Source organism: Manis javanica, chromosome 12 (genome assembly GCF_040802235.1).
Source record: "Manis javanica isolate MJ-LG chromosome 12, MJ_LKY, whole genome shotgun sequence".
NCBI classification, from domain to species: domain Eukaryota; kingdom Metazoa; phylum Chordata; class Mammalia; order Pholidota; family Manidae; genus Manis; species Manis javanica.
The window spans coordinates 5,866,541-5,893,110 of NC_133167.1; the positions used below are offsets into that span (position 1 = coordinate 5,866,541).

At 44.5% G+C, this 26,570-nt stretch overlaps 1 protein-coding gene and 1 long non-coding RNA gene across 3 annotated transcripts in view; one reads left to right on the forward strand and one right to left on the reverse strand.

Moving 5' to 3' along the window:
• LOC108401993 (uncharacterized) overlaps positions 1-13,946 on the forward strand; it is a 61,497-nt gene extending 47,551 nt beyond the window's left edge. The window contains exons 4-6 of one of the 2 annotated variants that reach the window (XR_012123450.1): positions 2,353-2,438; positions 3,450-3,522; positions 5,722-13,946. This is a non-coding gene — a long non-coding RNA (uncharacterized lncRNA). The remainder of the gene's footprint in view (positions 1-2,352; positions 2,439-3,449; positions 3,523-5,721) is intronic. The other variant, XR_012123451.1, reaches the window with a different exon arrangement.
• Positions 13,306-25,107, reverse strand: LOC108386962 (UDP-glucuronosyltransferase 1A1-like). The gene is made up of 5 exons (XM_073217959.1): positions 23,966-25,107; positions 17,086-17,217; positions 16,365-16,452; positions 15,859-16,078; positions 13,306-13,618 (listed from the first exon to the last, which is right to left on the reverse strand). The coding sequence occupies exons 1-5, from the start codon at positions 24,827-24,829 to the stop codon at positions 13,321-13,323; spliced, it is 1,602 nt and encodes a 533-aa protein (XP_073074060.1). The 5' UTR covers positions 24,830-25,107; the 3' UTR covers positions 13,306-13,320.
• Positions 25,108-26,570: the final 1,463 nt, after the last annotated feature.

Consider the following 26,570-nt stretch of genomic DNA (forward strand, 5'->3'; position numbering starts at 1 on the left):
AAACCAAGACAGAGCATGTAGAGAGGAAGGAGGAAAACAAGGGGAGTGATCTGTCCTGGAAACCGAGGACCGAGCGTTTCAAGGAGGAGGAGGCAGGCAGCAGTGTCCAGTGCTGCCCACATGTCAAGTAAATGAAGTCTGAAAAATTCCTGTCGAATTTTGTGATAGCTTTAAGTGGACCATTGGGAAGGGAAACTGGAATTATGTGGAATGCATGAAATAGTTTGAACTCTTGAAAAGCTTAGCTCTGAGGCAGTTGAAGAGAGAGGGTGCACCCAGTCAACTTTGTAGTATGGATGTTTTGTTGTATCTTTAGTGAAAATGATCCTGGCATGATTAAAAATCACCATGAAACAACCATTTAAGGAGATTGACAATGCTAGAGGAAAGGAGTAATCTATAGAAAGGGTTCTAGGCAGGCAGAAAAGGATGGGCTCCCAAAACACAATTAGGAGACTAACCTGACATATGTGTAGGGGTATTTCTTATAACTTTATTTATTAATAGAGGATGAGGATGCAAGCAAATTTGTATTTGTGGTAATAAAAAATGATGGTTCCTATCTGATATTTATTTTCTCCATGAAATTGAAAAAAAGAGGACGAAGTTCAGACGTTTTAGGAAAGCACACGAAGGTTTAAAATAGTCGTTGTGGAGTGTATTGACCAAGAAAGTACAGTAGAGTTGCTAGGAAGTGTAGAGAGGCCAGTCAAGGTTAGCCCTGGGGGATTTATTGTAGAATGTCAAGTATTTCCTGCCTACTGGAGTGCTGTGAGAAAAGACTCAGAATGTTGCTTTCATCCAGGATTAACCAGAGGGAGTTTAAGGTATTGGCAAGTGTTGATCATGTACACAAACTGGATAAAAGGAAAATGAAAAGGCCTAACTATTTGCAAGAAGGTGAAAGGGGTCAGTGAACTGGCGGTTTCAGTGAAGTGACAGACGGTTGTGGTGGATGAAGTTGAATAAGCAAGCTGATGGAAGTTGTCATCTCATTGTGGAGTATTTGAATTCATGATTTTAGAAATTGAGTCATTATTAGTGATGACAAGGGCTACAGTGTGACCTTGGACTTGTGGGTGGCTAAGATGGAAAAGATTAGGTCATTAGAAAAGAGGAAGAAAGAAGTGAGGATGTAATATCAGATGGGTTATTCAAGTGGACATCCACCTCACCCAGAGTGATGGCAAAACGTAGGAGGGAGAGAAATTGTAAATTGGTTGCCAATGTCTTCAGTGGATAAGGGATGAATGATACTAATGGGAGGTAAGAGGAGCTGTTAAGGCTAAATCCAAGAGCCTTGAAGAAACAGGATGAGGTTGATAATACTATTTTGGTGAGAAGAATTGGAGGGCTTGTGTGTGCCAGGCTCTCTTGCAAGGCACAGAAAACACTGTATAAATACTGCAAGGCCCTGTCCTCTGAGGTCAGACTATAGAAGAAGCGGCCTTACATGTGCAGTTAGTGACAGTCCAGTGAGATCCTACCTTTGAAGTATGGTGGGAACCTCAAGGAAGAACAGGTTATGTTTTAGCTGAAGAAATCATTGAAGGTTTCACAGGAGAGATTATATCTGAACTGAAGTTTATGTAGTTCCTCAAGTGGAGAAGGAGAAGGACATCACAGGAAGAATTATAAGATGTATGGCTCCTAACAATGACAGAGGAACATAAACTCAAAGTGATAGCATCCCTTCTCGTAGTAAGCACTGCCGTAATACGGAGTTCTTTATCATTATAATGTCTCCATCTCTTTGGCAATAGTTCTGTTTTTTGTTCGAGAGTTCAACATTGTTCTCTAATGGGATGATTGAAAGCATGTATCTGGTGTGTATATGTCCTTGTGTTTTTGGTGTTTCTTTTAAAGTTATGCTTGAGATAATATATTACCAAAAATAAATGCGGAGGTGCTCTATAAATAAATACAATGCAATCTTTGACATATTTGTTATTGTTGTTACAAACACTCCTTCAGGAAATTAAATGTCCCCCATTATGGGTGAAGTTCTGTTTTAAAGCACAAGGACACGAAGATGAACATGATGGTCTCTGACCTCAGGGAACTCATCGTTTATGATGATCCGGGAATAGGATGTGCTGGTGATGTCATATACTAACCACAGGGAATGCTGTGACCTTTTTAAAAATCACAACTTATTTCTCTTAAATCCTCAGACATGTTTTTAGAATGTTGATTTATTCCTTTGCTGATTATGGAAGAGGTTTGATTTCATCAAACTGAATGTAGTTAAACAAAAATTTGGTTCAATTGGTGATCTATAATAAGACTCAAAACAAAGTATGTTTCTTCTTGAATTAAGAGCCTCCCTAATTTTGGCCTTATTCCTCACAGGTCGTGAAGATGAGAAAAGAAGTGAAGAGAATCCGAGTTTTTATCTGAAAACTTGTCAGGAGTGTGAGCAGACTGGAGTCCAAAAAGTAAGTCACTTAAACTAATGGTCCTGGGACTAATAAAATGTGGGAAGTTGTTTTGATTCAGTATTTACAAAAGTGAAGGGTGGGACCTAGAGGAAAAATTAAATATCTTAACTCAGGCAGCACTTTGTTTTATGTGTGGAAAGGATGTGAGTGAGATAAAATGTGCTGTGTCAGCATGCCATTCTATGGTTTGGACCTTATTTACTTTAAAATATGTGATGAATTCTTCTGATTTTTTCCCAAACTCTCCTTTCTGCCATTTTGGAATGAAAGCCCTTTGGGGTTGTTTATGTGTTTTATGTTATTATCAGTTACTTTAAGATGTTGCTATAGTTTAACAAATGTACTAATACTTTGGATCAGTTACAAAGATTTTATATCACTTTATTCCTTGAATTGGTGACTAATTTGAAATTCTCAGTGTCTTGTGGAAGTGCTTATGAAAACATGTTCAACCTAATTTTTTTTAAAATGTACTGTGTAATTTTAGTTTCACTGGTATTAGAGGATAAATATGCTATTTATAGTTTTTATGCTTTAAGATGTGTTTTATTCCTGATGAACTTCTTGTTCCTTCTTAATAAATATTCAGGAGATAGCCTTCCTCTCCAGTATAATCAGATTTTTAACTTAGAAATTCCAGTAATTCCAGAGAACAAGTTTTCATTTAATAAAATTTAATTCCACCTTTAATTATAGCTTATGAAATTTGTATAATGTTAAAACAAAGTGTTATTAATCTGTTAATTAAAAAATGTCATTTGGCCATCCTATTACGGAATAGAAGGCAAATTGTTAATGTTAATAGTCATTAATATAATGCTGGGAGAATGCTTCTTTTTGCCAAAAACTTGAGTTTGTTGATGGAATAGAGTTTGTTGAGGACAGTACAGGATGACAGAGTGTTATTTAGAGATTTATTGTACCTTTTTCAAAGAAATGAAGAAATTTTTCATTTGATGTGAGTCTAAGAGAAATGCTTTTCTTGGCTACACACTGTATTCTCTGCAGGGGCACCAGAGACGCGCTGTTAAAAAGCCAGAGACGAGCTCGACGATTGCTTGAAGAAACCCCTGCCATGAAGGTGAGGACTGACCACATGGGTGTGTGTGTGTGTGTGTGTCCATGTCTCCCGTCAGCCCGTATGCCATGAAGGTAAGGACTGACCACATGGGTGTGTGCGTGTGTGTGTCCGTGTCTCCTGTCAGCCCGCATTTTGTGGGTGTGCAGGGGGTAGGGGTAAGTGGTGTTATTTACTTGAATATTAGTTGGAGTTGACTAAGACTTATTTATATGGGTCTGTTTGGTGCAGAATGTAGCACATTTAGGAAATTGTAATGTTTAAGCTTGCATTTTTTCATGTTTTTTCTGTAATTTGTTTAAGTACTAGACTAATGTGAGCCAAACCATGCCAAACTAAACTCATCTATGTCTAATGATGCCTCATGCCTAAGGTTTTTGTTTTTACTGTAATGTTAGCCATAAAGTCTAAGAAGTTCAAGCATTGGACGTTCATGCTGTGTGGTAATGTGGGTGGTGGTATTGGAGGCTGACATCATGCTTTGCCTATTGCCAACTCAATGAATTTTTGTGTGGTGGTGTCAGCATTATATTCAGCTCTGTAGGAACTTGGAATAAAATTAGTGTTGGATCAAAATGATCCATATCTTTGTCTTTCAGCCAGACTCTTCACTAGCATAATTTTTAGGTCTTCTCACTGCTGTTACTTTGTGGACACTTTCACTTACCAAGTGACATACTATTAAATGTCTGGGAGACTGTTTTATTGCAGAACATAAAAACAACACTTGGTACCAACAATTATCTTAATTGTAGGGTCATTTTGCCTGTATATTTGACTGTTACATTTTGGTATTCTAAGTTTTGAGAAAGATAAGAAAGCAAGATAATTCTCCAATAATATTTTAATTGAGTTAGATTATCAAACTTCTCACTATGTTTTCCTTTTGAAGAGGTGATTGTTTTATAGGACAAAATTACCACAGTTAATCTGAGTGGAAGTTATAGGACATGGTTTTTCTTTGGTGTGAGGTATGATTTTTGTGAGGTGTTTTCATTTGTTTTATTTTCACAATACTGCTCAGTTCATGGGATCCATTTGATGCATCATTCTCAAAGCTCCAATCCCTTTCTTGTCCAGTCATTCAGTAACAATACCCTATATTTGACTTCTGATTATCATTTGTGTCAATTTGGTTACACATTATTTAGGCTTTTTCGTATACTGTCTTTTTCCCTATGAAATTCCTATCGAAATAAAGTCTTCACAGACCTTTGTTGTGAAGACGACACTGAGACGGGAATCACGATTCATCCTTTTCCCTCTTACACTTTCTCTTAGCCGAGGCCTCACTAAATTACATTCCTTTACCTAGATTTTTCCATCTAATTCTTCTGGGTAGTTTATCATCATAGTCCTAAGTTATCCAGAGGCTTTGAACTACTATGCAGTTGCTGATTTTATTTTATCATGGAAGGATGCATTATGTATAATAAGGCTGTGTGCAGTGTGTGAGGAGTTTGGGAGCAGAAGACTGATTAGTCTTCAGAATTCTTTCCTTCTGTGACTCTCAGTAGTTGCTTTAATTTAATTAAAGAAGGAAACCCTATTTGATCTGTGTGTGGAAGTAGTTTTTTCTTTTCCTTGAATGTCATCCGCAGTAAGAAGTCAGGCTCGGCCATAGAGTCCGTAGGGTTCTAAGGCCTTTATGGGGAGGTTTTGTGTTGTTGCCGCATAGAAAGCTGAAATGCATGGCCTGTAGGTTCCTGGAGTTCATGAAACTAGTAGTGTGTATATTCTGTGAATTCGTGGTATACATGCTACAATCTAAAAGATACTAGACTCTCCTCTTACTTGTATACTATCCTAAATTCACTCATATTTGTCTTATTTTATACAGCCTTATTTCTTATATCTAACCAATGTGATGACTAGGAAACTTGTCAAATAAGACATTAACAGCCAAATGAAAACAAACCTATATACATTGAAGCTGACTGAGCTTATTTTATGCTTCCTGCTGTGGGAACTTCCACTTAAAAACATTTGTAATAAGTCATGTGTTCAAATGCACACTCAAATGGGTAGAGAATGTCAGGCAGATGGAATCACATGTGCAAAGGCCCAGTGGCAGGTAGGAGCATGGAAGCAAGTGGGGCTGAGACAAAGCCAGAGCAGCTGGGGTAGAGAGAGCAGGGAGCACAGGGTGGGGAGAGTGGGGCCGGACTCCTTGTAACTCCAGGTAACCCGTTCTTCCCACAGCTACTGTCACAACTTTCATGACTTCAGCGACAGCTGCCCACCCGGTCTGACCACCCTTCTATGCTGCACTGTGACCCAGACCAACTTTCAAAAATTCAAATCTTGAAAAATCCACTTCTTCCTTAAAATCCCCAAAGGTCTTCAGATGCATGGTGCAAGGACCTGCCAGCCCTGCTGCTCAGCAAGGACAGGCGAGGCAAGATCACTAGGTGACCAACTGCCAGCTTCACCAGCTACGCAGCTGTAATGAAGAGGGTGTAGTTGGGTACAGGAAAGGACAGACAGACAGACTGATGGAGTAGAATGAAGTCCAGAAACAGACCACACGTAGACAGTCATTTGATTTGTGATAAAAGTGACATGGCAAACAAGGAATTGGGAGGTTAATAAACTCTTCAATAAATTTTACTGGATCAATTAGGGGATCATAGGGGAAAATGGATCTCGACTGCTCTCTTGTACCAAAGATGAAAATCACCCTGGATACATTGCGGATCCATCTGTGACACGTAATGTAAACACACTTAGAAGGAAACAGAAGAGGACATCGTCATGACTTTGGAGTAGTCAAAGATTTCTGAGACAGGACAGAAAGGGCATTGTTGACCTTATAGCCAAAAACCTATAAATTGAACTTTATTAAAGTTAAGGACCTCTTTTCTTCAAAAGGCACTCTTAGGAGAGGGAAAAAATGAGATGGACACTGAGAGAAGATACTGGCATTACATATGCCCAGCAAAGGACTTGTGATCAGCAGTAAAGAACAACTACAGACAGAATAAACGGTTCTCAGGTCCCACCACGGACCTACTGAGCCAGAACCTCTCGGGCTGGAGCCCAGCAGCAGTCCGCATTCTAAGAAGTCCTCTAGGGGGTGCTGATGCTCCTGGCCACACTCGGCCCAGCCACGCAAGGCCCACCCCAGTTCCATTACGCGTCCAGTCCCCCCTTCACCGCCCTCTGGCCCAGCGCCCTACCACAGCTAAGAAGTCTCACTGGCCACGCATCTCTGTGCTCTGGGTCTGGGTGTCTTTGCTGCTCCATGTCCACCTACTTCACTCCTGCTCATTATCCTTGTAACTCGGCTCACATGCCCTGGGAAGATGGCTCCCAAGCCCACTGGATCAGAATATAGAGGAGCTTCGAAATTGAGAAAGCCCCAGGCCCCAGTTGTTCCTCAGAAAGATGGAAACTCCTGGTGTTGCCCATCTCTGTACCCCAGCACCAAGCCTGGTGCCTGTGATAGTCACTCGTGTGCTGACAGGATGGACGCGAGGAGCCCCGTGGCCTGTCCCAGAGGCACAGCTGAAGGTGAGGAGGCCCTACCTCGGGCACCTGCAGGCAGCGGATGAGAGCATTCATCACAGAGGGCTTCGTAGTGCCTTCTCCGTGATGATCGCAGAGGCCAGTGCTTTCCGCGTGTCAGAACCAGCCCCAGCTGTGCCTGTCTGTTGACTCGCTGTCCATGATGTCGAGGAGGTTTGTGACTTGTTGGAAAGTACCTGAGGGAAAGGTGGCGCAGGTGCGGGGCTGAGATGAGCATCACAGGAAGTGCTGCTGTGCCCGGTCCGCCCTGACCCCTGTGCAGCTCTAGCTGTGCCGGAGGTGTGATTGGTCGTGGACCTTCCTGTCCACTGTACAGGTGGAGGCACTGAGACCTCAGTTGATGGCTAGGACTTGCCCTCAAGGAGTTGGTGGCCCAGATGGGGCAGGAATGTGGGGAAGGGGTGACTCACCTCTGTCATCGTTCCAGAGGTCCCAGGTCCTCTGCTGCCTCTGCCAGGTCCCCATTTGAGTCTACTGCTGTTTCTTCCATCTCTTCCTCAAGCTCTTTTGAGATAAACAGTATTTGTAAAGTACCTGGTGTGTTGTCACACCCTAAGAGGACCCCAATGAGTCATGCCCTGTATAATTGCCTCCCCTTGAGGGTGGACAGAGCCTAAGACGTGGTGAGAACCAATGGACTAGGGCAGAGCTGATGGGGAGCCACCGCCGTGACCTCAGTATGTCAGACAAGACTCCACCTTTGAAGACTGGAGAGAGACGTTCTGCTGGTCTTGAAAAGTGATCAGCCATGACGTAAACTACCTATGTAGGGAGCCACGTGACAAGGAATGGAGGATCTCAGTCCTACAATCACAGGGAGAACTGGACCCTGCCAACGACCACAGAAGCTTGGAAGAGAACTGAGCTCCAGAAAGGAGGTGGCCCAGCTGACACCTTGAGTGCAGCCCGTGAGACCCCAGACTCCTGACTTAGGGAAACTGTAAGATAATGGATGGGTATTGTTGTAAGCCACTATGTGCATGGTAATCTGTTGCACAGCAATAGCTAACTGATGCACTCGGTTAAGAAGGACCTCCCCCCTCCTCTTCCAGACACTGGAAATGAATGATCGATGAGAAAGCTACCTCGTCACCTCCCACCTTTCCCCTCCAGGGGCTCTCACAGTATCAGCAGCTTCTTAAAGGTTGACAAGCAACAACTCAGCTGTCAGGATGGAGGATTAAGAGCCCCCAGATCCTTTCTTCTCCTGTCCCAAATTCCTCAACCCTCAAACTCAGTCCTAGGGCCCTTCACCATCCTCCACTTTCCCCTTCTGGAAATCCTTAAAACATCCACTCTGTGACCTAAATACTAACCTTTACTCAGAGTCCTTTCCTGGATGGAACAAAAATACACCATGAGAAAAAGCCCTGTTCTTCACCGAATACACATCAATAGGAATGTGACAGTGGCAGGATGGGTTGTCAGAGTGACAGTGGGCTCCTCACTCATAACTCAGACAAGGAATGGGTCTCCTGGCAGGTTGGAGGGGGTTCATCAGAATCATCACTGTTGAGTCCCAGGCGCTTGGATCTCTGAGATCCAACTGCCTCCCTGAGTCTGTGTCAGCTGAGGGCCTTGAATGCACAGGGCCCTGCAGTAAGCACCCCACATTGTTGTCATTAAACATTTTGTTACCACATGTGTGGTGAAGTAGGGTGGCCTGCCTGGAAAGGGAAGTGGTGGGAGTCGGGTGAGTCACATCCAAGCCCCCTGGCGATGTAGTCATAGGAGCCCACAGTGGGAGGCGGTGGCAGTGCAGCTGGAGGTGGGGGTGATGGGTCCTGGGGACAGGCCTCCACCTCCCGAAGGACTCGGTGGCTTACGGAGTGGGGAAGCGGGTTCCCACTGGCAGAGTACTTGGGAGATAAAGAACCTCAAGGACAGACAAGAAGGCAGGACCCTGGTTCCCTGAACCAAGGTGGGACTCAAAGGACTCCCCCTGTGGCTGAGAGACGGTCCAGATCGGCAGATCAGATCGAGCAATGAAGGATTGGCCTTTGGAAACCTTTCCATGCATTTCAGGGCTCAGAGCCACTTGCTCCAAGACGGCTTAGTTAAAGTTCCCACTTGAAGTTTGCGCATCCTGCCAGGAGGGAGTTCCTCGGCCTCTGCTTGCACACCTGTAGCACCAGGGGCTCGTTACTCTCCGTGGCCGGTTTCTAACATCCAGGGATCTGGGTGGTTCCCATCTTTGCTCCGCCCCACATGTCATGAATCATTCCTCTCTCTTCCCTTTGGAGACATACTGACCCAGATGGGACGGACACAAGAAGACAGTTATTACACGCCCCTGCTCCCAGGGCCCCTCTGCCCTACCTGCTCCTGTCCCATCTGGGCCTGCTTTTCTCTCTCAAAGATGATTCAAGGGACATATTTGCAATTCCCCAGCCGCTGGCTGTGTGCTTGCTGTGTGCAGCTAGGAATGGCCTATCCATGCTGCGGTGAATATAAGGGTGTGTAGACCCTGGTGTCCCTCTGAACTTCCAAAGACCCAGCACGTGAAATAGTGTGGATTTAGGGCCAGGAGTGAATATAGCAGTTAACCATCGTTGAGTAACAAGCCACCTCAAAGCTTAATGACTCAAACAACCATTAATTACTGTTCATGAACTCTGGCTCACTTAGCTGACACTGTTGATCCGGGCCACGTTCAGCCAAGCACAACTGGGGTCACTCATGCATCTGTAGTCAGCTGGTGGGCTGGGTGAAGGCTGGCTTCCCCCAAGTGTCTGGCACTTGGCAGGCTATTAGCTGGAGTGACTGAGGTGACAGGGACGCACGCCTCCTGTGTGCAGCAGGGCTGACCCAGGCTGTTCCTATAGCAGCTGCGCGGGCTTCCAAGAGAGCAAGAGAAACACGAAGGCCTCCTGAGGCCTAGACATGGAGTAGCACCAGTCCCCTCGGCCACATTTCATCAGCTGAGGTCACAGGCCATCGGGGCCTCAACAGGTGGGGAAATAGATCCTTCCTTTTGATGAGAAGAGCTGCAAGGTCACACTGGGAAGGGATGGCTCTCGGGAGGGGTGGGGAGAGGGGCCACTTACACACAGTGAGCGCACAAGCCGTGGCAAAAGGTGAGGTGCCCCTGAACACCTTATGTGGAGAGGACGCTAAGACGATGAGGTCAAGGAGGAAGAAGTGGGCTCTGCTTCGTTTTCCAAAAGGAAAATACTTTCCTGTGTTTTTGAGATTATGACAATAATATTTGCCTCACATACGATCCATTCATGGAATCAGCCACTTCTATGTGCTGTCACTCTGCAGAGCTCCCCACCTCTGCTTCTATGGGAACTACCTTGAAAATGAGAAAACACTGTGTCTGTAGAAACCTGAGAGCTAAAATGCATGAGTGAGCCAAGGCAGAAAGAGGACAAAATGGAAATAATGTACGTATGTGCAGGACACATTTGGGGGCTTCTCTCGAGTTCTTCCCTGACCCCTGGGGCTACAGTTAAGGGTCCTGGGGTAAATGTGTTCCTGTGTAGTCCCGCCCACAACACTCCTGATTGGACAAGGCGGAGACAGCTGGACCAATCAGCGTTTTCCTCCCAGGAATTCAGAACTCTGGGTAGGCGAGAATCCAGTCTATCTTCCGTGGGTCCTGTGGGACCTTAGTGCCCAGGGCTCAGGGAAGTGAGGAGCAGGGAAGGCCAAGAGAAGAGGGTGGAGGACGCCAGATGCAGGACGTGCAGAGACCGGAAGAGGCCAGAGGCTCCACCCAGCACCACAGAGGCTTGGCCGTGAGCCTCACGTCCTACCTTAGCCTGTCACCTTACAAGAAGACCCTTCTTTGCTTAGTATCCTGAGTTGGTTTTCTTGCTTTTGAACAAGAGGGCGTAGGGGCTAGAAACACAAAGGTGCAGAGGAGCAGGGGCTGGTGGGAGGTCAGAGCAGCCCAGGGCCCTTGAGAGGTAGGGGCGGCAAGGAGCCGCGGGCAGAGAGGCCAGGACACGGTCCCTGGGTGGACAGGGAAGGGCCCTGAAGGAGGCGGACACGGTCCACGAGTCATTGAAGAACTCAGATGGGGAGGGATCTGGGGTGAACAGCTGTGTCCAACGGAAGCCTAGGAAAGGAATGACGGGCTGCGGTCAGGAACCTAGCTATCCACGGGACCCCAGCTCCGGTTTGAAGCCTACACATTGAAAATGTCTGTATGTAACACAAAGCAGCAAACAAGCCAAGGTGTGAACGAAATGAAAGGCAAAGAGCAGGTAGAGAAAGTCCAGGCTGCCGGAAGCACATCCTCATGAATGGAATGAGCAGTCTTAACGAGGCCTCGGCGGCTGCCCCTGTAGGAACACAGGCGAAGGGGACTCTCCAAACAGAAAAGACAAGTGGCTCATCAGTTTGAAGGAAAAATACAATCTCCAATAGTAAGAAGAAGAGGAAGAAAATTTACAAGAGGATCCCACTTTTCACCTATCAAACTGATAGTTTTTTCAAGATATTTGTACTGAAGAGGGTGTAGGGACGTGGCTCTCTCACACTGATAGAACCTCTCTGGACGCAGTCTGGGGATATCTCAAACCATTTGCCCAGGGAAGCAGCGCTGTGGTGCCGCACTCAGATCCCCTTCACACCCAAGGGCCCATCTCTGCCACTGCACCTGCATTTCTCTCCTGCGGGCTCTGGCTTTTAGAGCCCCTCCTAGCCTGCCCTTTGTCTACCTGCAAGTTGCAGGGAAATTAATGCCACCTGGGAGCTATTTGATTGTGTTATAAAGCCCTTTCCCATGGATGTCTTTATGAATATGTGTTGAGACCCAGCTAAGCTATTCAGTGACGCCTTTTATATAAAAGAAAATAAAAGTGAATCCACCCAGAAGTAGCAATTAAATAAACCCTAGTGTATCCATGCAGTAGACAGATACTTCTTGTCCACTAAAAACACATTATACAAAAACATAGGGAGAACACTCCTGATAAAGTGAAAAAGGAATGTTAGAAGGGAAGAAAAAGGCACTGGATGTGTTTGCTATAGTTGCAATGTTTTATATGTATGTGGATTTGCCAAAGTGGTGACTGTTCAGTATTTTGGGGAAATGTGACTACCGGAGAGTTTTATTTTCTGGTGTGTGTATGCATGCACCTCTATAGTGTTCAAATTTTCTGTCATAATCATGCACTACCTTTATAATTAGAACACATAATTTAACAACAAATAAATGCAACAACAGTGAAGACAAGTACACCTTAGAAATATAATTTTTAAGAATTCATATGTCATTCATTGTGGAAAATATCACAGAAAATAAAACTTGCCGGACACTACTTAACAAATTTAGATCCATTTGGCACAAGCAATGATTATCCTTTCAAGGATGCCACCCATCAATTTTGTGCACCATTCTTCTCCCCTAAAAGTCAGACATTACACAAGTTCTTGAAAGACTTTCATTTATTGAAATAAAGGAATTACGTCCTTGCTTTATTTCAAGCACTATGCCCTATAAGAATAAACATTTCCTTTTTTAAATACACCAAGTGACATCTGTGAAGCATGAACATAAGTTAAGCTGCCATTATCGGTGAAGGAATTGATCACAACCATCTACAGAAGTCAGATGACAATATTAGAACTGTGGTTTCAGCAGCAGCTGGGGGACCATCTCTGAGACCTGGGCTCCCAAACCAGTCCCTATTTCTGAGAAAGAAAAGTAGTGGAGAGTGAAGGTGGCCTGTCCAACCCTCTCTCTCAGCAAGTCATTTGAAAGATGACAGGTGTAGTCCAGATCAGAGATCCCCAATGGAGCCTAACTCATATTCACATATCTCTGCCTTCAGGTGTGACTGCCAATTCAATAGTTTTATTTTAAAATACACTCTGGGGTACCTGCATTTCTGCACCTGCATTTCTCTCCTGCGGGCTCTGGCTTTTAGAGCCCCTCCTAGCCTGCCCTTTGTCTACCTGCAAGTTGCAGGGAAATTAATGCCACCTGGGAGCTATTTGATTGTGTTATAAAGCCCTTTCCCATGGATGTCTTTATGAATATGTGTTGAGACCTAGCTAAGCTATTCATTGAGGCCTTTTATATAAAAGAAAATAAAAGTGAATCCACCCAGAAGTAGCAATTAAATAAATCCTAGTGTATCCATGCAGTAGACAGATATTTCTTGGCCACTAAAAACACGTTATACAAAATCCTAGGGAGAACACTCCTGATAAAGTGAAAAAGGAATGTTAGAATGGCTGAATATTCCTTTCATAATCACATGAATTGAACACTGGCTCTCTTTGCAAGTTTGGGTCACCCCATTTCCCACCCACTTCTCAGTGTGCCTTAGATTTGTGAGGTTTCTTAACCCGCGCTTTCTTCCCAAAGCACTTCCGGCAGCCGAAAGCACAGCATTTGTATGTGATGAAGACAACTGCCAGCACAATGGCCAGAAGGAAGCCCATCACGTCCAAAGAGTGGTACTGGTACCAGGTGAGGTCGTGGGCCGCGGGGCGCAGGTGCGGCGCCCCCTTGTGCCTCATCACGAACTCCACCCAGAACACAGCCAGGTCCAGCGGCTCCATGGGGCGGTCCTTGTGAAGGCTGGAGAGGTTCATGATGCTCTTCTTATAGCTAAACAGCAAGACAGCATGTGAATGTGCGGAACCCCCACGGGAGTGAACCGCCCACCCTATGTGCCTGCTTCCAGTTAAGAACGGAACCAGATTTTAGAAACTTGGTAGAGGAGATGTATTTCTATTACAGTCAGGAAAGAACACCCAAGCCCTCAAACACACACACACACACACACACACACACACACACACACACACACACACACACACACACACACACACACACACACACACACAATATTCCTTATCGCTAAAACAAAACCAAAAGAAAGTAGAAAACTGGAATCCAAAATTAGAATATTAAATTATTTGAAATTTGCTTCCTACTTTCTTCTTTTCTTTTTAGTGATATTTTTGTAGTAAAATAGACTTTGCATTCTTTGTAATAAGATAAATAAATAAAGGAAAAGGTCATGGCACAAATTATGAATGGTTTCCTGCTGGTAGTTGGAAACAGTCTCATTTAGTCAAAGTAAAAGCCATTTTTAAGTGCCTTCTCCAAGGTGCTGTACACTTTCAATTCAGTTGTTGAAACACCGAACTATCCAAGTGTGACATGCAGCGTGAAGCTGTGCCTATGCGGTCTGTTACGCAAGATGATTTCTGGGTTGTTGTTGTTTCTGGCCAGTGCTGATGGCTAAATCAGAATCCCCAGATCCCACATGGGTGAGATGCTTCCCCCCGTTAGTGTGGATGCAAGAGAAGAAAGAGGAGAAGGAAAACAAAAAGAGAAAGAGAAAGAAAGAGAAAATAAGACATTTTTATACAGGAATAATTCTGATCATTGCTGTCCTTAAACATGTCCATCATCTTACTTGGACATGTTATTATAATGAAATATTAATACTTGGCCATAAATCCTCTTAAACATCTCCCTTTTATATAAATCTTCTTATAAACAAGATTTTCTTGGAACTTTCCCTCATTCATTCAATATTTATTGAGCACCTGTTATGGCCTGCTTGCTTATCTGATGTTGAATTTATCCATTATTTCTCTCTATTTTCTGTAGGTATAGTCCCAGCTTAGAGTGTTGGGAACATGGAGATTCACAATTAGATAGGGCTGGCTCACAAACGAATAGGTGAAGTTAGTCATTAGTTGATAACTGATGGATTCATGTCTTTAAAAGATAGTAATGCAGTACAGAACTTCTACCAAGTCATTTTTGGGTTACAAGCAGTTGTCTATACCACCAAGCAAAAGCTCAAAATTATACTACTAACGTAAACCTCAAGAAACCTCAAGTTTCATCAGCACGTGGAGAGAAGACAAGTTTGAATCGTCTTCAATGTGAGCCACGGAGCCTGACGCTTGCAAGCTGTGCCGCCAGAAGAGGCCAGCTGGGCTGAGAGGATAAGAACCTCACACTCAGCGCTGGGCAGATGGTTACCAGACCTTTACCCAGACTTATGTGGACTTTTCTTTTTTATGCATTGGCACCACACCCACGTGAGCACCACCCTTTCTTCCCATCTTCCCTTGTCCAGGCTCGGTGTGTCCCCAACATGTAGTGTCTCCTCACATCTGAACACACTCGTGTCTTCACATCTGTCCTGTTGTGTCTTTCAAAATGAAGCAACTATAGGTGAAGGCTGCTGACACCCTCCCCAACACACACACACACACACACAAACACATTACTGTTGGATGAAGTCTACCCCAGCCACCACTTCTTACCATAAGATTTTGATCAGCCTTAGTGACGTTGACAGTAACAACACATTTCATGGAGATCCTTTGATCTGATGGCTTTGCCTTTTGAATCATTTTCAGAGCATCATTTGAACAAACTTGTCTTTGCTTTTATTATAAACCTTTGTAATACCATATAATCCACCCCCTCATTTATAAACCACCATGGACCAAGTTTCTTACAGGTTTCAGTGATGGGAAAGCCGTACTTCTAAGCACCTGATTTGTGTTTATCTTGTGGACACGGTGCCTCTTGTAATGGGATAGTTTTCTCTTTGCGGGAATTTAATCAGATATCTATTATGGTGACACTGTTTTGTTATAAATCGAACTTTTAAATCCACCAAGGAGATTAATATTTAAAATCATTGCTGTCAGTGGTACATTCTGTCAGAATTAAAGCATCCTTTTATAAAATGACTAATAACCCCTATCATCTTACTTGTAAATTATATTTTTACATATTTGCTTTTTCAGTTGAATATTTATTGTGAATTCCATGGCCAAAATACAGGCAGTATTCCTCTGCATATTCTCTCTTACCTTTTGTCATTGATGACAGTTTTCAGGGCATTTGTTAAATCTTCAGACGTCATTTCCAGGACATTCAAGGTCACCCCAGCCCCCCGGGTCTCCATGCGCTTTGCATTGTCCATCTGGTCCGCAAACAAGGGCAGCATCACCATGGGGACGCCATTGCATATCCCTTCGTATATGCCGTGGGAGCCGGAGTGCGTGATAAAAGCCCGTGTCTTCTGGTGACCTGGGAAGCAAACAGGGCAGGGCGCCAGTGGTCAAGTCACTGAGCTTCACAATCTGACCTCATCTAGGTCTTCAAAGATCTCTAAGGACTCAGTGCTGTCCAAATGTGGCCCTTGCAGAAGTTTGCAGAAGAAAATGTGGGTTGAGTTGTCCACTAGGTAAAAAGCAACGTGGGATACGCTGGCCATAATATCTTCTAGCAAAGCAATCCTTTAGAGCAGCCATGCCTATACTGCTTTCTTAATTTAACCTTGCTTTGACCCACACCTCATATCCTCCCCACTTACCAAGTAGATCATTTTGGGGCAGCCACTTGACAAGAATTGTATTATTTGCAAGATTCGATGGCCGAGGTCCAGTATACCGCCACAGGACCTTGCAGAGACAAGAACAGAGCTTAAAGAGCATAGAAAAATCTGCTATAGTATCTAGAAAATGGAGTCCTCTGAATGCATATAACCTTGGAAGGGGTGGGAAGTGTGGTGACTAAGAAGGCTTTGGGGACTGGTAACGTTCTGTAAATTTGTGAAAATTCATCAAGCTGTATATTCATGGTGTTGCACTTTTCTGCACTTCAAGGGAAAGATGGGTGGTTATAGAACTATAAAAGCAGAACTCTAAAAAATGAATTCAGTGTCCTAACACACAGCCCTTTGGAGAAATCCGCCTACGCAATATGAAGAAACACCTTCCAATTCATAGTCTTCTTAAAGTAAGTTCTCCTTGATACACCTGCGTCTCTTAGAGAAAATGGGGACGCTTGGGGGAGAGGAAAGCTGTCCAAGGAGGATTTCAGGACACGTTCTTTGGACTCCAAACCTCCTCTGAGTAAAGTGGACCATGGTTTAGCAGTGCGTCTGAGAGTGAAATATCAAAAAGAAGAACTTTGGATTAATAACTGGGAATGGCAGGGAAACCAAATCAAAAGTCTATCTAATAGAATTAATTAGAAACTGGGAGTCTGGGCTTAGAACTCTTGTGAAGGTAGATATAAGGAAATCTCCTTACTGTCTGAGGTATTTTGCCCAAACCATCAGCAATTTCCATGGCTTTCTTCTCTGGAATCTCTGAGATCATTGAGCCCAAAGAGAAAACCACAATCCCATGTTCTCCAGAAGCGTTAATATAGGCTTCAAATTCCTAGGGCCAAAAGATAAATTTCCAGTTAATCTTTTCATGTATTCTTTGGTGACTGCATACACTAAGCTCTGAATCAGGTATCTTCCTCTTAAGAGTTTGACTATAGGGCTAAGTGTGTGTGTGTGGTAGAGACACAAAGCACTGGTGTGTGCCACAGTTTCCCCCTTCCTCCCGCCCTTCCAAAGGAGAAAGGCTTCTCGCTCACAGGGCTGTCTCTTGTGGTCTTGGAGACACAGAACCCAGGTAATGTGCTGATTCTCCAAAAGGAAAGCCATCAGAGATAAGACCACATCTGCTTCCCCCGGGCTTGAGGTGGCTGGGAAAGGAAAAAGCTTTGGGGATGAAGGATAAAAGAGAACGCAGAAGGCCGTGAGGAAGGAGGGCGGGCGGGCAGTGAGCAGCGTGCGAGAGGAGAGCACCTATGAGCAGCTCCCACCGAAGGAACCCTTGGGGGAGAGGGACGCGGTCCGAAGAGGATTTCAGAACACTTTTCTATGGACTCTAAAACTCCTGCACTGAACCTTAAGAAAATCTACAGCAAAGATCTGTATTACTTTTCAAAGCTTCTGGAATATTCCTTTTGTGTTGACACAATGAATGCAGTCAAAGCACCAAGTTACAGTGTTAAGGCTTAGGCTCATGATTAAGGGAAAACCACCAATAGTAAAGATGACCTTTGACAGCTGCTTCTTTGAAGCAGGTAGTACAGTCTTCTTGGACAGCCAGTCCACTTGGATGATTAAAGAGCATTTTCACATCAACCCAGGGCTGAAATTAAACCACCCAACGTTGTATTTTTCCACCTTTCCTGGAGAAGAGCTCTCTAAAGAACGTAAGTCAGCTTTCTTGCCTTAGAAAGAAGAAAGTACAGAAATATATTTGAATCTTTCTTTGCTGGTTCCATAATGTACTGTAAAAAGCAAATTATTCCTTCCTAGGTATGAAAGATATGAAATGGGGGGCAGAAACTCTTGCCAAGTGTGTGTCAATGATCTGAGCCCCTTCTGTGCAGTTCAGAGAGAGTCAAGTACATAGTAAACCCTGACTTCCAAAGCCCTTGGTAGGAAGGCTAGACAGGCACTGAGTCTCAACCCACCCCTTGTATGAATGCACAGGATGCTCATGTCCTGCCCCAGAAGCAGATTCCTTCTAGCAACATGTCTACCACTATCATCCAAGGAAGATTGAGCTATAAGGCTGAGTGCCTATGGGCATTGTATCCTTGGCTACTTAAGGAGGAAGCTCAAGACAAAGCAATGGGACTTGTTTGTAAAGAAACTTCTGGGCCAGATGACCCAGGGAATAAGGAATGAAGAACAGAGACAGGGCTGCATGACAAGCCCACCACGATTACACCAGCTTGTCGCCTTACTGCATTAAAGGCAGCCTCATAGAACACTGGGGCTGGGTTGCTTCCGAGTCCTTCCCACTGCTGATAAAGCTCATGTTTCTTAACAAGGAGGAATTTTTTTTAATCAAATGAGTTTAGGTGTATTTAAGTATAAACTGTGAGTGATTTTCTAGTTAATAATGAATCATACAGTTACTGGAAAATGAACAATCTGTGGTTCCCTTGGGTGAAGCGAGAGGATGGGATTTTGGTCGGCGTCTGTGTCGTGGTGACAAACAGATGGCAGGAATCCCAGCTGGGAAATACAGATTACAGATTACAACCTATCAAGGGCTCATCCCTAAAATAAGAAGGAATCCACTTTAAAGGAAGATGTCAAAAGCTCTGAAAGGATGCAACAAAAAGATAATTCAATCGGAAGGTCAGCAGCATTAGCTACAGCACTGAAACCGGGGAGCCTGAAGATAAGAGTGCTGTGCGTGTCCCCAGGAAGAGAGCCAAGAAGCACCTTGATTCAACCCTGGACAATGGACTTAGCTCAGCCTAATCTGCGCCCAACCCTGAAAGACAACTCAGAGTACTTTGGTCTTCAGGAAACACACACCTGCAGGCTCACAGGGGCAATTCCACGTAGAGGAACTAGAGCAAAGTGTAAGTATGGCAATGTTCCCCCAACCGTGGGTTTGTGGCGATCTAATTAACTACCCAGGAGTCTCTCAAATGGTTTTACGTGCTTCCAAAGAATGCCAAGGACACTAGAGATGACATAAGATGGTAGGCTTTGCCCAGCACTGAGGGATTTCCCGGGATATGGGAGTCTTGGGGTTACAACCTGAAGAGTCCTGAGCAAATCAGAACACCTGGAGCCCCGGATGTGAGACCTGGGAGTCTCAACAGGGCTCAGCACACACGCTTTTAAGAGAGATCTGACAAGCTTGATCCTGGGCGTGACCAGTAAAGCCCAAATGCTGGGGAGCCCACTGTCTATCCGTCCGCACCAGCACGAGGCTGTCTTCGAGGCCTCTGGCTCCTAGCGGCAGTGTCTTGGCCTTTCCCACTGGGCTCATCTGAAAGGTCAGGGAGGCCAGCATCACCCCCACCCCGACTATGCTGCCTTTCTGATCTGCAGCAAGAATATCCTGAGGGTGGTTTTCCCAAGGTCTTTCCTAGGATCTGTACCACATGCTTCTTTCTTGGCGAGAGACAGCCCCTATCCAAGCATCCTTTAAGCACTTTCTCCTGAGGTTTCCTAATTTCCCAGGACCTTCTCTCCATGAAACCCACTCCTACTTTAACCTTGTCTCGAAAGGGCCAACTCTTAATTGCTCTCCTTGAACAGCCTCCCCCACACACACTCAGCCACCCAAAGGGTGTGGTTAACACAAAACGGGACCCAGAAGCAGCTAAAGTTAAATAGCAAGACTTGGCTAAGTTTAAGTGACATGACAGGGAGTTCACCTACAGATCACCAAGGGGCCAGCTGCAGAGACTGTGTTATCACGGCCGAAGCCTATCCCTCACCAGCTCTTCAGGACTCGGTAATAGTGACGTGCGCCCCGTACTTGGTAAAGCGTCCCCTAAGCCTTGCCCTGACTTCACAGACTCTGGAACAACCAAAGAGTGAAGCAACCTGCTAACTGAAAATAACCCTTGATCTCCACCTCTTATCTCCATCCAGAAAAACAAAGGCCACCTCTGGACGCGAACACAATCACCCTCTCCAGTGGGGCTTTTCACATGGGTCCTATCTTTTGCTGAGAGTTTAGTATTTTTAGTTCCAGACTTGCGTTACATTATCCCTTTCTAAAAGTCTTTTGTCTTTCAAGAATCCTTCTCGTAGGCCCTTGGCATGTTGGGAGCATGTTGCATCATCATATAATGCGGTCAGGGCCCCCTGCAAGATTGCAAGCTTAGTGGTCAGTCTTTCCCCTCGTCATCAAGTCTCTGTTCCCATTGATCTGCTCGACTCTTTTCCTCAGACGCCACATGGGTGCGTGGATGTCATCTCCGAGTCTCTACTTGTTACAGAGACGGTCTCCCCCTGGGCAGGGAATGCCATCTGGGAATTCCAAATCTTGTTCCTTTCCTCTCAAAGCTGTTCTGCCAACTTCTGTCTTTCAGGCATCCAGAAGACATGCCCAGGCTCTGCTCTCACTATGGACTGTCTTTAAAGAGCTTATCAAATAAAGACTTTACCAAGAATGTCAGGAATGGGACAATCTCCCCTAGAGGCACTGAAGTGTAGACTAGCATTCTTTCATTAACAAAAAAGGAAAAAAGAAAATAAATAGCAACTTGGCAAACCAGCAAAAATCAGGAAAACGGAAAATGATAACGCAAAATAAAAATAAACTGAAAGAGTTACAATCAGATAATAAATAAATTAAGTGCAAACAGGAAAAAAATCACCTGTTAAAGGAATCTGCCTGGCCAGGTTAAAAATTTCAGCTTGGTGACGTTTAAAAAGAAGGCAAAAAGCTTGAAGACAGAGGAGGACTGAAGACGTACTAGAGAAAAATGTAAACAAAAAAATGACAGCACAGGAATCATGATGTTATTATGAAAAAGTGGCATTTCACACTAAATATTAAGTAGGACAAAGAGGGCTACTGTCGGGTACAATTTACAAAGACACCCTCACGCCTCAGCTTGCTTGCGCCGCCCAGGGCTTCAGCCAGCACGGGGCCCACTCTCTTCACTGCTTAGACAAATACAGGGGGGAAAAATGTATCAATAAATGATACCAAAAAAATGTGATTATCAAGAAAAATAGATGATAGTGCTGCAGCCGCCTCCATTAAACATCCCAAAGTGAAGGAACTAATTTAAGTAAATAGACTATTTGCCAAAAAATCAATGACAACCTAAATGCAGAAGGATAAAATGAAATCTATTTCCATTAAAATTAGGAGCAAGACAGGAATTCTCACAGTTGCCAAGATTATTCAACTGTTTTTTACAGATTCTAGTGGATTCACTAAAACCAATATGTGGTATGACTTCAGAAGAGAAAAAAAACAAATTTTGGTTATGGACCAAAGATGGCATGCTAGCTTTTTAAAATGATGAAAATCAATAATTTGGACAGATGGCTGGATCATGACTGGATAGCCTGCTGGAGAGAGAAATGGAAAAAATATCACATTCATAAGAGTGACCCTCAAAAAAACAATAAAACACTTAAGAAAAATTTATAAGAAAGGTATAGAACCTGAAGAAAATTATAGAATATTTTATCTTTGTTAGGGTAATATTTGAAGAAACAACAGAAAACCCTGGGTACAAATTTCACTGTTCCTCCTTGGGAACTAGAGTTGATGGCTAACACAATAACTTGTGGAACACAAATATCATAAAATAATATGGAGCAGTTACAAAAGTTAATTTGTAGAACTGGAGCAATATCTATGACATTCTGATACGTGAGCACTGGGGATACATTATTACTGCTTTTGTAAAACAAGCAGCCAAAATTCTGTGCATATACATATATTTGTCTATAACTGTAGGAGTATAAAGAACTCTTGGGGATTGCTACCTACCCAATGACTACTATTTTCATTTATTCATTTAACAAATATTTGCTGAATTTATGCCTTAGATGCTGGCATTTATGGGACACCAAATATATGAAACCCATAAGGATTCAGTGCCCAGCAGAAGCGGTACCTGCCTCTGCGTTTATGCAGGACATGGTCAATAAGCAATTATGACAATGAAATGATGGCAGTATTTGATGTGTTACAAAGGAAATAGCACGGGATGCAGTCTCAGAGACAAGTGCTCCCTGAAGAAGTGACATTACAGCTGACCTGAAAAATAAGACACACCTAACAAATTCAGGCAACAGCATCCCAGAAACAGGGAACAACACGCTCAAGGGTCCTGAGCTGGGAAAGACTTGGGAATGTCCCTGGAATAGAAAGAAGGCCAGTGTAACTGGAGATGTTCCTGCAGACTTACAGAGAAGCCCTTCTATGTTGAATAGAATTTCCAGTAGGCATGCCCATCTCCAAATTTTTGTATTTCCAAGTGGAAGGGAAACAATTCTTTTCTTTTGGGTCCTGCATAATGATGCCAGAAATACTTCTCTTTAACACCTCTCCACCTTGGCCATGCTGACTAGCTTTTTCCCATTGATCTGAGATGCGCCCGTTGGTTGGGTAATCTTTCACCTCTTCCTTTTCCTCTACCTTACCAAGAATCATTAATGGTTTTCTATAACATTAGGTTTTCTCATTTTGCCTTCAGGAAACCAACACCTCCTTCTTTCTTAACCAGACCACCCCAGCCACACAGTTGTCCAATAGGCCACTGGGGTCAGAATCTTAGTGCCGGGGAATCCGCAGGGGCCACCAGATCTCTATGAAACAGGGGAGGACTCAGAGCCCCAAGGACAGGGTCTGGTCATGCAGCAGTCTAGTGGAGGCATCCACCCAGTGCCTGATTTCTCACTTGGCATACTTCCTGTCACCCGAGGTTTCTCCTTGTCATGACATTTTCATGATCACTTAAAACACAAATCACACTGGAGACACCCTGGGAAGAAGATCCAACGTTCTCCCAGGGTAACGATAGATCCTTATTAGGAGTCAGACTGGCATCTGGAAACCACCGGGGATGCCAGCAGATCCTTCAGCAATAGTTGAAGAATAAACAAATGAATACCCACTGAAATATCACTTCTACAGAGAACCTTTTGCAACTCCTCATCCGAAGAAGCCGCTTCTGCTATTCTCTGTCACCTGTGTTGAGATTTGGAAGAGGATGTGAATGCTGCATTTTGCGCACTTTAAATTTTGTAGGGAAATAAATTAACATATAACCGTTATTACTGAGTGTGACTCATGCCCAGTGTCAGTACTTGACTGTGGTTATATAGTTATTAGATCAGAAGATACTGTAGGATCAAGCTTCCTATCAGAATATTTAAAACCTGGAGCTTAAACCTCAAACATAAAGGCAAATTTCCCTGACAGAATCTATAAATGTCTATAAATAAAGAATTATTTCAAGAATCTGGAAAACTCACGTGCCTGACCCAACCCAGGGCAAGGTGCAAGCAGCACATATTTGTTTTTTGCAAGGAACCCTGGACCCAATGCTCTGTGCTTATAGCATTTAATCCATGTGTCAATTAACTGATTACTATCTCCTGGAGCACACAAAGTAAAATGCCCAAACGATACTGTCTCAATATGTCCAGTACAAAGAAATAACCCAGAAGATGATGCCAAAGACAGATATAAATTACAAATCAGACCCAGGAGACGTGCAAGATAGAAATTAACGAAAGAATGTCTCAGCCTGCTCATTCAGCATTTATCTGTGGCAAGTTCATCTCTCCAAAATACTTGCACGAATATAAACTTATAAAGATCCCACTGACATACACACCCGAGAGAGTGGATTATGGCTGTTGCAGTTGATCCCACCAACAAAAATCATATTGGGCATCACGGGCCTGGGGTAATCCTTCACAAAGTCACCTCTGAGAATCCAGATAGATGAAGAGCTCATAAGGTCCTGGACAGTCACATCTCGCTGAAGGACTTGTGAGGCAAGCGGTTCATACGGGGAATAAGCCACATTGCACAGCAAGTTCTCTGAGAAGGCGATGAGCATGTTCTTCACCCTCTGCAGGAAGGTCATGCGATCTGAGTTCAGGGACAGAGCCCTGGGCACATAGGATGGAGGGTTGGGACACTGGGTACCCTGAAAATCCAGGCCGCACGGCAGGGCATTTGAGAAGAACACAGCAGGCAGAGCCAAGTACTGGGTGACAATGGGCCCGCAAGGAAGGAAAGGGTCTGTAAGCACGACATCGAAGCGGCTTTCCACCAGGGAGGCCATCAGCTCCTTGTTGTGCAGTAAATGGGAGCAGGCGGACAGGAGGAGAGCAGAGTCCTTTTTGATTCTCTTGTATGTTTTGACCACACCCCACAGGAAAGGCTCGTTCTCAAAAATGTCGTGCCCAAGACTGGTAACAGTCTCCTCCAGGTCCTGCCTTTGGTATGGCACAGGGTACGTCTTCAAGGTGTAAAACGCTCCTTCTTTAATGTGCATGGAGGCCTCAGGCGCTGTGACGACTATGTCATGTCCCCTCTCCTGCAGCTGCTGGAGGACCCCAAGCAAGCTCAGCCAGTGGCTGCCGTCCATGGGGACCAACAACAGCTTTCCACCCTGGGACACAATGGGGCCAAGCGCACACAGCAGCAGGACCAGGACCAGCGGCCATGGACCCTGGGATCCTGTTGCCATGGTGCCCTGTCACCAAGCCTTTCGCCTCCCAGAGGTGTGCCCTGTTCTACTTCCACGGCGCAAGCACTAATCGATGCACTAAGTTACTGTTTGACCGTGTCATTTGGCTGTAGCTGTCAGATGAAGATGACAGGAAGATTTCTTTTAGAGATAAGGAGGGCAGAGCTTCACTGGGTTGCTTAATAGGCAAAAAGAATAATTCAGATGGAAAAATTTTTCAGATGAAAAAACCTCAGCTCCCATTCTTGAATGAACAGAAGGCAAAGCATCCCCAGCATCTTTGAATCCATTAAATTCATTATTTCCAGGGACCAAGAGAATGTTGCCCAAGCAGAAAAAAGGCTATGTAGGGACAAAGTAGACTTCCTCTCCAGAAATGAAATAGAAAGCTGAATATGCCTTTTGGAAAGAAAAGAACATGGCATTACAAGCCCACCTTTGGCCCATGGAAACCATTACGAACGTCCTTCTCTGCAATGCACTCAGGGCTCTGCCCGAACAGAGCAACAATTTTTTTTTATTCATTCAGCCAACAAATATTTATTGAGTGCAGCACATCCCTGGGCCTGGAGGCTCCACCAGAGGCCATCACAGATGAGTCCCTTCCTTCTCAGAACTCACGCTCCATCACGAGTCAGATTGACAATTTAAACTAACAAACACATGGGAAGGAAATGAGGGGAGGGGAAGCCCACCTGAGTACGCATGCTCAGAAGGCCTTTCCCAGGACAGAGCTGTGTTCATTCACAGAGGCAGGGAGAGAACACTTGGTAAATAAGAAAGTAAAACAGATGAGCAAGCAAAAGTAAGTTAAACTATACTCGTCACACAGACCCGGGGAAAGAAAACATTTGGGAAATTCTGGGGACTGAATTTCCCAAATGGGCTGAAGCAAAGGGGAAAATGGGCAAAAACAAGAGGAAAAGTACTTAGTAAGCATTTACTCTATGCCAAAGATGGTGCTAAGCGGTTCACAACAAATCTTCTGTAATCCCCTAAAACCACCCTGTGAAGGGAAATGCTATTATTCCCATTTTACAAATGAAGACACAGAAAGACAAAGCAATTTGCCAGAGGCCTGCACTTACTAGGTGGTGGAGCTGAGATCCCGCCCCGGGGAATCAGAGCCTAGAGACCCTAGAGACTCGGCCCTTCACTGTAATTGCCCATAGCCTCCAGCAAGGCCCAGACAGTAGCACTGAGGCCAGGGCCAAAATTTACAACCAGCTACAAGTCAAAAGCAAAACTGTGATCCCCACCATCATCACCCAGGTGAAATAAATGGAGCATCTCACTTTCCGTTTGGGATTCATTGCCATTCTCTACAAGCCTAGAATGAAAGCACAGATCTAAATATTTTGACCATGGACATCACTGGCCACCCAGTCATTGGGGACCTGTTAGGAGGGTTGTGGAGAAACTGCTAACTTTAAAGCTTTGATGTCCTGGGGGGCACGGTCAGAGGGCCTGTCTCATTCTGGAACATCCTGGGACTTAGTATATGTAGGTGGAGTCCCTTTTCCCTGTGCCACCGTCCTTCCTCCTCAGTCCTCCTGTCTTGCATGTGCTTCCACACACTGCACATACGTGCATATGCCCCCACACCTGCATTCTGAAGCTCCCCACCCCATCCCACAAGCTGGCCATTCTCCAGGACCAACGTGCTGGGTGAGCAGAAGAGAGGAAGCAACGCTGATTCTCACTGGTGTGCTCTTATCTGCAGTCCTGAAATTCACAGTCC

Bases quoted from the DNA above. Each gene is read 5' to 3' on its own strand.
- LOC108386962 (XM_073217959.1), bottom strand. From the start codon at position 24,829: ATGGCAACAGGATCCCAGGGTCCATGGCCGCTGGTCCTGGTCCTGCTG. The intron at 16,453-17,085 runs GTAAGGAGATTT...TGTCTCTGCAAG, and splicing joins TGGGCAAAATACCTCAGACA to GTCCTGTGGCGGTATACTGG. The intron at 16,079-16,364 runs GTAAGTGGGGAG...TTTGCTTCCCAG, and splicing joins GCCCCAAAATGATCTACTTG to GTCACCAGAAGACACGGGCT.